The sequence below is a fragment of the Balaenoptera acutorostrata genome, chromosome 4, assembly GCF_949987535.1.
Source record: "Balaenoptera acutorostrata chromosome 4, mBalAcu1.1, whole genome shotgun sequence".
Taxonomy (NCBI): domain Eukaryota; kingdom Metazoa; phylum Chordata; class Mammalia; order Artiodactyla; family Balaenopteridae; genus Balaenoptera; species Balaenoptera acutorostrata.
Window position 1 is genome coordinate 31,642,840 of NC_080067.1, and position 12,431 is coordinate 31,655,270.

A 12,431-nucleotide genomic window follows, 5' to 3' on the forward strand; every position below is an offset into this window, starting at 1 on the left:
CATCAACTTCCTTTTTTTCTTATAAGTACAACTGATTTCATCGTATGATCACTTTAGATTTTTGTCTCCTAGGATAATCCTATCTCTTCTAACAGGGATATTTTCCTCAAGACTACTAGTCACCGATATAATTTTTTTTTAATATTGAAGATTAGGAAATAAGACCAGTTTTACGTGTAAGTGAGCCACGAGCGGTGAGGCAAGTACAGCAAACCCTCTGAGGCAGAGACTGCCTGGCAAGTTGCAGAGGAACACCAACACATTGTCTGGAGAGATGGATGAAGAGAGTTCATTATGTCAGAGAATCATATGATTGGAGACTTGGACCAAATTGATTCAGATATTTTGTAGGTAGCATCATATATTCAAAGCTATAAATGCACAGTTGGCAAAGTGATTGTTTTGTCTTTGTAATCCCAGCGAAGGATATAGTATCTCCACAGTATAGCTCAAACTATTAGCAGACGTCAGTAGCTTGAGAAGGAGGAGTGTTAGCAACTTGTGCTCTTATAATTTAGTATTTTATAAGCAGGCATTACCTTTATAAACAAAAAGCAATTCCTGTAAAGCAAAACGTAAAAGGCAAAATTTATTTTCATGTAATTCAAATGAGGATTTGACTTTGAATAAAAATTGAAGGTTGCTGAAATGTTCCCCTTTTCTTCTAGTAGCACTGTTGTTTCTGTGTTTAAGTACTTCAGGAAAGTTCTTTGAACCGATTTAACTTTTCAAAGAGCAAGAAAGGTTTTCTACTTAGAATTATTTTAGCCACAACAACCTAAAAGCTCAAACTTTCTAAAAAATGCACAACAGTCATAAAAAGTAATTCTCATAGTAAATCAGTCCATTTAAAAATGAAGAATAAAATAAAACTTTCCACAGCTTACTGTGGTAAATATTCCTGGGTCCTGCAAAAACCATAAGGTGGAAACCTCATGTGGTCATATTGAGTCCTCTAGCAGACGCGTCAGTGTTCTTTCTCTAACAGGTCACTGAAACTTTTACAAGTGTTTGTCCTTCTGTGTTCCCTGTTTCTGTGGCACCAACAACCATAGAGGCACCCAAGCTGAAAATCTTTCATTCAGCCTTGCCTCCTCCCTTTCCAAGGCTTCTCTCATCAAATCTTTTTCCAGATCCCGTTGATTCCATCCACTTAATCTACTTAGAATTTAAAGCCTCTCCACTCCCACTAGAAGTCACTAATTCAAACACCCTACAAACAAGCCTCCACATCACCCACCTTCCTCCCCACTTCCAACAAGGACTGTCTGAGAAACTCTCCTGAAAACTATTCTGTGCCAGTCCCCTGACTGAATCGGTGGTTCTCCACTGTGGTCTAAAGCAGGACTCAGCAAATATTTACTATCTAGCCTTTCACAGAAAAGACCTTAGGCTTTGAGGGCAATATGGTCTCTGCTGAATGACTCAACTCTGCCATTGTGGTACAAAGCAGCCATAGGCAATATGCAAATAATTGAGCATAGCTGTGCTCCAATAAAACTATTTACAGAAAAGAGCCTGGGCCAGTCCATAGTTTACCAAACCCTGGCCTGTAAAATAAAATCTAAATGAATCAGCCTCACACTAATAACGTTCCATTAAATAACCTGTTCTGAAGTCACACTGAATTATTTGATCTGTCCTCCGTATCTTTAATCATGACGTTTCGTCTGCTTAGCACATCTTTTGCCAATCATGTCCAAACCACTCACCCTCAAGGCCCATTTCAAAGGTCACCTCCTCTACAAACCTCTACTTGAGCAGCATAAATGTAAAAGATCGTTTCCTTCCTCTTAACCTCCACAGGTCTTTTCCTCTCCTTTTTCACAGAATGTTTTATCTTCTACTCTTCATGCTGGGATTGCCTGCTTATACTAGACTGCATGGTCTTCCTTCAGATCCATGACTTTATTCGTCTGGATGTTCCCCCTACTGGGGAGCCAGAGAAGAAAGCAACAGAAGTGTTCCCTAATCTTATTTATTTGTTCCTCCCCACTGATATAAACTTAAGCCAAAAGTTATAATCACCCAAACTATTAGCAGCTAGTGTTTAAAAGCTTAAAAGCTAATGAAACTGAAGCAAGCAAGTAGCAACACACCTGATAATTCTGTCTTTATTTTTTTTAATACATCTTTATTGGAGTATAATTGCTTTTCTATGGTGCGTTAGTTTCTGCTTTATAACAAAGTGAATCGGTTATACATATACATATATCCCCATGTCTCCTCCTTCTTGTGTCTCCCTCCCATCCTCCTTATCCCACCCCTCTAGGTGGTCACAAAGCACCGAGCTGATCTCCCTGTGCTATGCAGCTGCTTCCCACTAGCTATCTATTTCACATTTGGTAGTGTATCTATGTTCATGCCACTCTCTCACTTCGTCCCAGCTTACCCTTCCCCCTCCCCCTCCCCGTGTCCTCAAGTCCATTCTCTACAGCTGCATCTTTACTCCTGTCCTGCCCCTAGGTTCTTCAGAACCTTTTTTTTTTTTTTTTCAGATTCCATATATATGTGTTAGCATACGGTATTTGTTTTTCTCTTTCTGACTTACTTCCCTCTGTATGACAGACTCTAGGTCCTTCATGTCTTCACCTTAAACACATCTATATTTTCATAGCTAATTAATGCCACAAACCAATATTATGGAACCAGTCTCCCCACCCCCCCCCCACCTAAAGGAAAAAGCAGTTGAAAATGTCCACCCAACTGAACTTGCAGAATAGATTACAATGAAATCACAATGGAAATGATTAAATTTATTGTGGAAATTTTGAAGGAAGGGGAAGGAATTAATTAGTTCGGATAAAGTGGGTTCTATTTTAAAAACTATTACTTGGGGGAGTTTTCCTCCAAATGGTATACAATTTCATTTTCTGAATATAGAATTTTTACTGAGGCTGGGTAGAGGTAGGAGTCAAATGAGGACACTGGCTAGGTGGAGGGTCATTCTCTCCAGACAGTTTCCTGAGAGTAGCCTTGTGCTGGAGTAACGCTAGCGGAGAGGGCAGCCAAGGAGAGAATGTGGCAAAGACCTCAGACTGCTCGAGCTGCTAGCTACCTGTCATTATCACTTGGTGTTTCTGGATCCGTCTCTTTATCGTAAAATAAATGGTGAGATGAAAATCTCCCTCTAATTTTAAATGATAGTTAAACTTATCTCTGCAACACTAGAACTTTCAAATCTGGTAACTATTTGGTGCACAATAAACGTTCATTGAATCAATGAAGAAATCAAGAAGCTTTTTTTTAATCCCCAGCACTTATTAGGATGTAGCTACAGCATGCCAGATACAACGTATACAAACCTATGGATAGAAAAATGTATCCAGAGGGCAAAATTTCTGTCCCAGTCACCTCCCTGATCCAGCCACAGCAGCTAGCACCATATTTTACACAATAACAGATGTTTAATATATGTTTACTCAAAAAAAAACAAGATTCAAGGAGTAGATAATCTGGTTTGGGGGGAAAATTATATATATATATACACATACATACACACACAGAAAGTAGACAAATTAGTACCATTTATCTAGATATATATAAACAACCAATGTTTCTTTTGTATACAATCTGCTTCTTCCTTATTTCAACATACCCACTAATATACTCAGTAAACACTGATAAGAATATTTGAACAATTTGAAAAAATGTCACTCATTTCCTACATAATTCCTAATCATACTTCACACTATCATGGAGGAGCCTGAAGGCACTGCATATATCTAAGTGTCAGCTAAAGATTTCAACCTTTCCTTCAAAAAAAAGGGAAAAAATTAAAAAGCAGTATAGAAACTGAAAACTGATGTGTTTTGGCTTTCCTTCATACTAATGAAATGTTGTCCATCACTAATGACTAGGTTATTTGTGTCTGCACACTTAAACTGTCCTCACTGCCAAAAAGAAGTCCATCAAATAAATCTGCCACATAGTTAAAATTTTAGCCATCATTCTTAAAAAGCTTTGCTTTTAGAAAATTTTCACTCTGCCTTCTGTATAAACTATGTAAGACAATACAAAATGTAGGCATACTGGGAATGTAACCTAAATTATGAGAGGTATAAAATGTTTATTTCATAGAATAAAATAAGATAGGATCTGGTCCCCTGTAGAATTAATACATATAAATTATACTTCTTAATAACAAGAAAATCATAAAAATACTTTCACAAACAATTAGCAAAATGATCAAATAAAACATAATCTTTCACAATTTTCTAAAGGTAAATGATTCTAAAGAGATTATGCCAACATTCAAGTTTTTTTTGAAGACACACATTTTTCTTCTAAATTAGGTTGGTTCAGTTTTGTTTGCAGAATTAGTATAATACGAGAATTCCTTGAGGGTGGGATCTGTGTCGATCTCTTTTTCTATAGTGTTAAGTTCAATACCTGGGTCAAAGCTTCTGCTCAAGACATGTATTCTGAATGCAAAGTGAAAAATATGCTCACTGATGTCACTTCTAATACTTAATTAGAAGTTAAAAGAAACAAACACTGGTTGACATGGGAAAGATCAAAAGCAGCAGCAGCACCATTTTCATTGTTTCTAATCAAAAATCAATTTTTAACGTAATTTCTATCTTTGAGATTTAGAAAATATGGATGCTTTCCTACCTTTAAGTCACTTTATTTCTCCAAATGAATGAAGAAAAAAATCTTTAAAAATAGTTTCAAAACATCCACCATATTTCTGCCTCTTGCAAGATGTTTCTCTGTCTTTTAATGCAATATACTGTTACCCAGTATTTATTGATTCCTTGTTATTTACCCTGACAATATGTAAATCAGGTACAGCTCTAAGCTTCATTGTCTGAAGCATAAAAACAATTACAATTCAACATGAACAAAAAGCTAGCAATATACAATCAAAGTGAGATGAGGCATATACACTAACAGCAAAGATTTCTGTAACTAAGACTATCCCTCAATTTTCAACCAGTGTTTGCTGGATCAATCTCCCAGAACAGAGCCACCTAGAAAACTACTATAATATCAGCTTTACTTTATATTCATTTTAATTCAATATCAACTTTATTTTTATATTGTGACATTGACTACCATTCTAGTTTTTTTTAATTCAGTCTACCTTACTGCTATCATTAGTTAGCAAGAGCCTATAAATTGCAAAGTCAATTCCCTTATCTTACCTCAAAGTCATAGAGCTAGTCATCTTTAAACAAATACTTTAATGAACTGGGGAGTTGCTATATATAAAATCCTTGGGTAGGTATTTTCGGAGAGGAAATACTCCTTTTGGTGAGGCCAAGAACCACCACCAAATACGTCTTTCAATTATTTCATATATTGGGAGTCTTTCAAAACAAAGCACATCTGTATTCTGTTTAATGGTGTTACATTCAGTGCCACCAAAAAAATATAAATTTCTGCTCCATCCAAATTCAAACTCAAATAATTACACCAACTGTATTTCTAAGTACTTTTATTCTAAACAATTTTCTTTAGCCTTAAAGAAAGTGAATAAAACAAATGACCAAAGTTTTTATTATTTATCTGATACTCAAAAGTATTCTACAACATACTTACTTCAAGGTCTGGACTCTGCTGGTTTATGTTTTACTGTACCCAGCACAGAACAAGTTTGTGGGAATATTCAGTATGTATCAAATTTACTCACAATAACTTAAAACACCTTTCGTTACATATTGGCCTACATATTATCCTTAAAAAACAAAACAAAAAAAACTGCCCACTATGTAATAATAATTAGGTCTGACCATATGTCTTCAATGTGACTAGACTAAAAGAAATACATGTTTTACTAGGTAATTCTAAAAGTAATGCAAAGTGCCTTATTATAAATTCAAAGTGTTCAGCTACCTTGACCAAGGTGAATTATAAAATCATTATAATTTTAATCCATAGGGAATCTTCAGCTATCATGTTACAATATTTGTCCCCAAAATCTTTATGAGCCTATTTCAAAAGAACTCATCATGCTTTGTCCATTAAAGTCATTAAATCCATTATATTTACTAGTGGTTGTTCTAATCAAAGGGAGATTGTCAACTTTACAAACTTTTTTAATTGCAATAAAACACACATGCATGCGCGCGTGCGCGCACACACACAGTGAAGTATGAAATAACTTGAAAAAAAGTCTGTGGTACTTTCTCATATGGAGAGCTTCAGTTTTCATTTTGTTTTAAGTAGAACCCAAACCCTTGCAAAATATTTATTTTTATCTGAAATAAACATGATAAATCTTAACTTACAGAGTATATTTATAAACACCCAGTCTCTAATTTTAAACGTTCATCCAAAAGTCAGTTTAGAACACATAATCCCATGGAAACGATATTATAAGATTGCTTTCAAATTCACAAAAGCCTATCTAAATGAGCACAGGAATCACTGTGGGTTATTGGAAATGTTCTAAAATTGAATAGTGAAGATAACTGCATGACTCTGTAAATTTAATAAAAATTATTGAATTTTTCACTTAAAATAAGTGTGTCACAGTATATAACTTCTACCTCAACAAAGCTGTTTTTTTTTTTTAAATACTATTTAAACTATTAAGTACATAAATCTTGGTATTTTTTTCATATAGTAGTAACCTATGCTTCCATAAAACTAATTAGTACAGTTAAACTGTCCTTTAAAAAAATCATATAAGTAGGAATTTGTTTGATATATTAAAATTATAATAAATTCTGAACTGTAGCCTTAACCAGAGGTAAGCTTAATGAGGAGATTAGCAATATTGTTGCAAAATGGTTTTCCTATTTCAAATAATTTACAGTCTAATTCATTTCTCCCAGACCTTGGATTACCCACAATTTCTACTGTATTGATCACTTGTACACAGTACTTTTTAAAAAAAAAAAAAAAAGAAGAGAAAAGAGCTCTAAAGTGGCACCAGTTGTCCATCCTTCTTTATCTTGGTTACTTATTCATTTTCCCTAGGTTCCTCCAGTAGGACAGATGAGGCAGGAGGGAATGACAAGAGAAAATGTTAATGCTTCTTCCTAGACAAGGGCTTGGCTGAGTTGGGCCTGCATGTTTTCGGTTAGCTGGCCGTTCTCAGAGAGGGAGTTGTCAAGAAATTTTATCTTTGGTTCACTGATAAATCCCAAATACTAACAGTGCCTGGCACACACTGGACCTTCCATTAAAATTTTATTGTTGTCTTTTCTGTCACACTGGATCTTAAAGTATCATCTAAATAAACAAATGCAACCTCAAGCAGTCTTCAGATATCTCACAGTGTCCCTTTTCTTATTAGAAACAAATTGGCCCCTTATTAAACCAGTTTCTTCCAACCCTAAATCTCAGATGGGGGATAGCGGGGAGGGGCAGCCTGATAGGAGAGGAAAGGGAGAGGAAAAGGAGTTCTTCCTAAAATGCAGAAAGAGGTTTGGGAATCCAAAACTATTACTGGCTCATATGTGGTAACTTCTACAAGGAGAATTTGCCCCAAAGTCAAAGTCAAAACATAGGGGTGGCAAGTTCAAGCTGACCAAAATGGTTGTTTAAAATCCATGGTAATTTTAACCCAAACATACTCAATATTTAATCTAAACCGTTTATTATCAACTTCCTGCTCTTTTTTTCTAAGGGTAAAAAAATACATAATAATAGATTCTGTAGAAAAATTCTCAGTACACAAGCTAACACCATCTATACCACACCTCATGTTGCAAGAATAAATAACTATAAGCAGAACTTTATTTTTTCCCAGGAGACAGCAGAGACATTCTACAGATGCCAGTATATGGACCCTTTCAAAACCTGTAAGTGTTGACGGCACCAGGACTTCAGTATGTCCATTTCATTTCAAAATTTCTGCCTTTATTTAACATTTGCATAAAAGCATTGTTCTTACTTTCATCTGTAATAATCTGTGGTTTTGGATTTTCAAATTGAGGGAGAGATATAAAATAACTTTCCTAAGTTAAAGAGGAAAATTGCAAAGGGATTTAAAATGATGACCAATGACCAAAAAATAAAAATAAAAAGGAATGTAGAGGGACTTCCCTGGCGGTCCAGTGGTTAAGACTCCACGCTTCCAATGCAGGGGACGTGGGTTCAATCCCTGGTCAGGGAAGTAAGATCCCACACTCTGCATGGCCAAAAAAAAAAAAGTTTAAAAAAAAAAAGAATGTAGAGAAAATGGAAGAAAGAAGGTGGCAACCAATAATGGCTCATGACAACTTGATGTTATTAAAAACATGTGAGAAGAAGATGGAAACACAGTGAACACTCCAAATTTAGTAGAAGAAAAGATATTTACAGATGAGAAAGGTTTTTCTTTATTATTAAACATAGGCTTTTTTATTTCTCACTTATAACTTACATGATGTATTTTCTCCCAGACAACCAGAATCCATTGAGTTGCTCTCTCAATAGAAAAATTCAATATGATCTTTATTCCATCTCAAGTGAGGATTAAAACATGAATTTCACAAAAATTTTAGCTCATGCCCTGTTTTCCCATTGGTGTTTATGGTAACTCATCAAATTTGATCATATTACATAACTACGTCAGACCATGGTTTTATAATTGTGAGTAAAATCTACTTTTTAAAACAATGATCCCATGTGAATAAAATAATTTAATATATAATCTACAAATACGAATTTCAACTCTTTTAAAATAATTTAATACAGACTTAGAAAGCCACAGGTTCTTTCTCTTACCATTCAGTAAACAAGACAACCAGATCCTCTTGACTGGCATAATGTTCCATGACTTCTTTCATCAATCTCACTTTCTGGCCCCCTCCAATAGTATTAATTCCATCACCACCTCTCCACTCCTTTCCTTGACCAAGGACCTATAAATGAAATCAACATTTCATCCCTGGGCAAAACTCAGATTATGATAGGATTATAAAAACTGGAAGTCACCAGCAACTTGTACAGTATAACACAGTATCACTCTTTAAATGTTACACTAAGTCATGATGCTAAACAGAAAAAAATTTGATGCCTAGGTTAGGTCATAATTCTTCAATAGTATTTACCCTGTAAAATGCCATTCCTAATTTTACCATTTCAAAAGTGAAGTCTAATCCAAGGAAGCTGGGGGTTGGTGGGGGAAGCCCCAGAAATTATTTCTCACATCCTATTTCTCTTTATTCAGACTGAAATGAAAAAGAAAATGAAGAAACTTTCCATAACACTTTTCAATCTGGCAGGAAATCTGTCTGATGAACGTTGGGAGCCCTGGAAACTCAGTGATTCCTGGCCGGGGCCCTTAAGCGATTTTCCTGCTGAAACCAAATGGGTTGTCCAGGGAAACACAGAGGGCATCAAGTCAAATGTCACCTTCTTTACCTTAAAAATCTTAAGCTTAGGTTACCCTCAAAAGTTTAATAATTTATCAATACAAGAAATCGCCTAAGCACAATATTCAGAGCTAAGTCTGCAGCCATTCTCGGCTCTTGTTTGCTTAGCCTCAGCAGCTGCCTCCTGAATCATATGCCTGCTGACTCACCTGGCTGTGAGGGAGCAGGAAGCAGGTCTATGCCCCCTTCCACCATACACACACGCCTTGTATCTTAGTTTCACCAAAACAAAGTCTGAAGTTCCCCAAATAAGGATCTACTAAAAGATTTGTGAAATTCAGGGGGAGTGAAATTAAGAATAAATACAAAAGGAAAAGATCAAATTAATTTAGAAAATAAATATTATTAGTTCCAAATTTACTTAACATTGAGCCAAATACAAGAGCTCGTGGGGTTCCCAGCCTCAAATCTCTAGTGAGCACTTCATCACTACTTATACTGAAGGGATAAATGTTAACTCAAACTGTGGCAGGCATCTGGATTCATAAGGGGGCTAGTTTAATAGAATTATTTGTTTTTGCCCTAAGTGACCTCCTCTGGCCCTAAGATTTGTTTCACTTCTGTTCTACAACCCTTCTGGACTTCTCCAATATTGCAGTCATACCAGACCTAGGTGCTTCTGAGCGCCTACTCTGTGCAGCACTGTGTTGATTAAGCTCTAGTCTCTGTTTTCTATCCACAGCATCCGTGTGTCTAACTTTGGTATGCATCAGAATCACATGGAGGGTTCGTTAAAACACAGACTGCTGGTCCCTTCTCCCAGGGTCTGCGATTCAGTAAGTGAGGGTGAGCCTAAGAATCCTCATTCCTATTTCCCAGATGATGCTGATGCTGGTGGTCTGGGTCCACACTTTGAGAACCACTGCATTGCACAATGGAAAGACAGCAGGAGGATCAAAAACTCCAGAGTCAGTCAAACGGGGCTGGGGTCCAGCATTTGACGCCTTACAGGTGCATACCCTGGAGCAAGTTTTCCTCACTAATACGTAAAGTAATACCTACCTTACATGGTTTATACAACGAATCAACAGCATACCATATATGAAGGTCCTAACACAGTGCCTCACATGTAAAAAATATTCCACACTCTCCCCTTGAGATGCCCCTCATTGGATTTCAGCATTATTTTACCCTGATTTTTCTTTCATATTGCCCCCTATCAATGCATACTACAATATTTCCCTTCTAACAAACTTCTCTAACATATTTCTCATTTATCCTACATTAAACATCTACATCTCTTTTCTAGCAAAGTTAGCCTCTTTAATAGTTATTCTATATTAATAACATCTGTACCTAGTCTTCCAGTGGCTAGGTAGCAAATATTACCTTTTTTGTGCATTACATTCTGAAACAGCTCAGTTCTTCCCTAGGCAAAAAAGCAATTTTTCTCTCCCTTTTTTTTTTGTTTTGCTGTTTTGTTTTGTAAATGTACTAAGTTTATTTGTTTTCCTACCTGGGATATTTCCTTATTCTCCTCTGCATGTGAAAAAGACCTGGATGACATAGCCTAATTTCTATTAGAAAATAAATAAGTTTTTTTGTTTGGTTTTTTTTTTAAAGGCAGGCCTTTCACAGCTCAGTTTACCAGTCCTACCAAATACCCCAGGTTTCCTCTGATCATTTATCAGTGAGCTATTTCCCTGGAGATAAGTCTTCTAAAACCCTTTTATACTTTTATAATGTTATTAAATTCCTCTGAAACAAACAAACAAAAAAACAGGAAAAGCACCTCTCAATACTGGAACAGAAAAGGTATCTCCTTCACAGTAATGTTTCCAATTCTCAGGGTAGACAAACCCATTACAGAAAAAAATTCTTCAAAGTAAGTGAAAAAAATTACTGTCAAATCTTATTATGTTGTACCTGTACATGATCCCCCAAAAGAAATATAAGTATAAATATATTTTTCTGTTGTTTTACAGAACATGTTTACACAAAGCATTAGTAAATATTAAGAAATTATTGTCTGAGTGGCAGAGTATTAATAAGGCCAAAACGTATCTTTAAAACAACCAATTATAGGTAAACTGACACCATTATGTAACCCAACTTCATCATCCTTCTGGGGATTGCAGATCATGTTGTGGTTGTTATTGTTGTTGTTATGAAAAATGTACTTCTGGCACATATTCTAACATCTCCATGAATTAAAAGAGATACCATACCTTCACAGTATAATTGAAGTATTTGGCTGACTGCATAAATCGATGGAATCCATCACTTTCTTTTGTTGCTACAGTTATGACTAACAATTTATCTGCAAAGACAGGGGGAATAACATAAGACAGTTTACCAAGAGGCTAACTCCTCACACTTTACAGATCACCGCAGTGATTAGAGACCTCATTAAACCTATGGGAATGTTCTGGTTTGTTCATCTACATGAGGCTAAACAAAGAGCTGTTGAAAAACTAGGCAATTAAAGTTGGTTATATTATTGCCAAATGACAGACTGCCAAATAATGAATTATTTTAATGGTAAAAAAGTGCATTTATTTTTAAGGTAAAGCATGCCCTCAACAGAGGATTTCAACACTAAGAGAAACACTTCCATAAAATGCACAAAGTTTTTATCTGTAAAGACAAACTCTCCTAAATGTTATCTAATCAACAAGGTTCACTGTCACCTATAAGTCATCACTGATTTATTACACACATCAGTGAGTCCAAAAGCACATTATATTCCTCAAAGCACATGTACAAAAAGAAGAGATCCAATCGTGAGACTGATCCTAATTTTTTAAAATAAATTATGATGAATTGGGAACAAATATTTAGAAAGAGAATCTTAATTTTTTCCTCCTATCAATGAATTTTTGTATACGGGAAGTCTATAAAATCCACATTTATACCACCTTCAGTGCTTTGTTTTTTCTTTAAAGAATAAAAGGAACTAAAATCAGCACTGCCCTGGTAAATACAGCTTTGAGTCACCATTTTATAATGAATTATTATTTTCAATCTAACAAAACACCTCTTCTTAGTAGAAGCAGATAGATTTAAGGAGTCATTTCAAAATATCTGTAGAAGCTATTAAGGACAATGGTTATCGGGAAAAGACATGTTGGAAAAATGCATAAAAGAAACAAGTGCATCAGAAAATGCCAAAGGTTA

At 35.5% G+C, this 12,431-nt stretch overlaps 1 protein-coding gene across 2 annotated transcripts in view; it reads right to left on the reverse strand.

The window, feature by feature from the left end:
• PLOD2 (procollagen-lysine,2-oxoglutarate 5-dioxygenase 2) overlaps window positions 1-12,431 on the reverse strand; it is a 107,170-nt gene that overhangs the window by 55,279 nt on the left and 39,460 nt on the right. For both annotated transcript variants that reach the window (XM_007188096.2, XM_007188095.2), the window contains exons 2-3: window positions 11,483-11,574; window positions 8,665-8,801 (exon numbers count right to left, since the gene is read on the reverse strand). In XM_007188096.2, coding sequence (XP_007188158.2) covers window positions 8,665-8,801; window positions 11,483-11,574 — 229 coding nt within the window. The remainder of the gene's footprint in view (window positions 1-8,664; window positions 8,802-11,482; window positions 11,575-12,431) is intronic.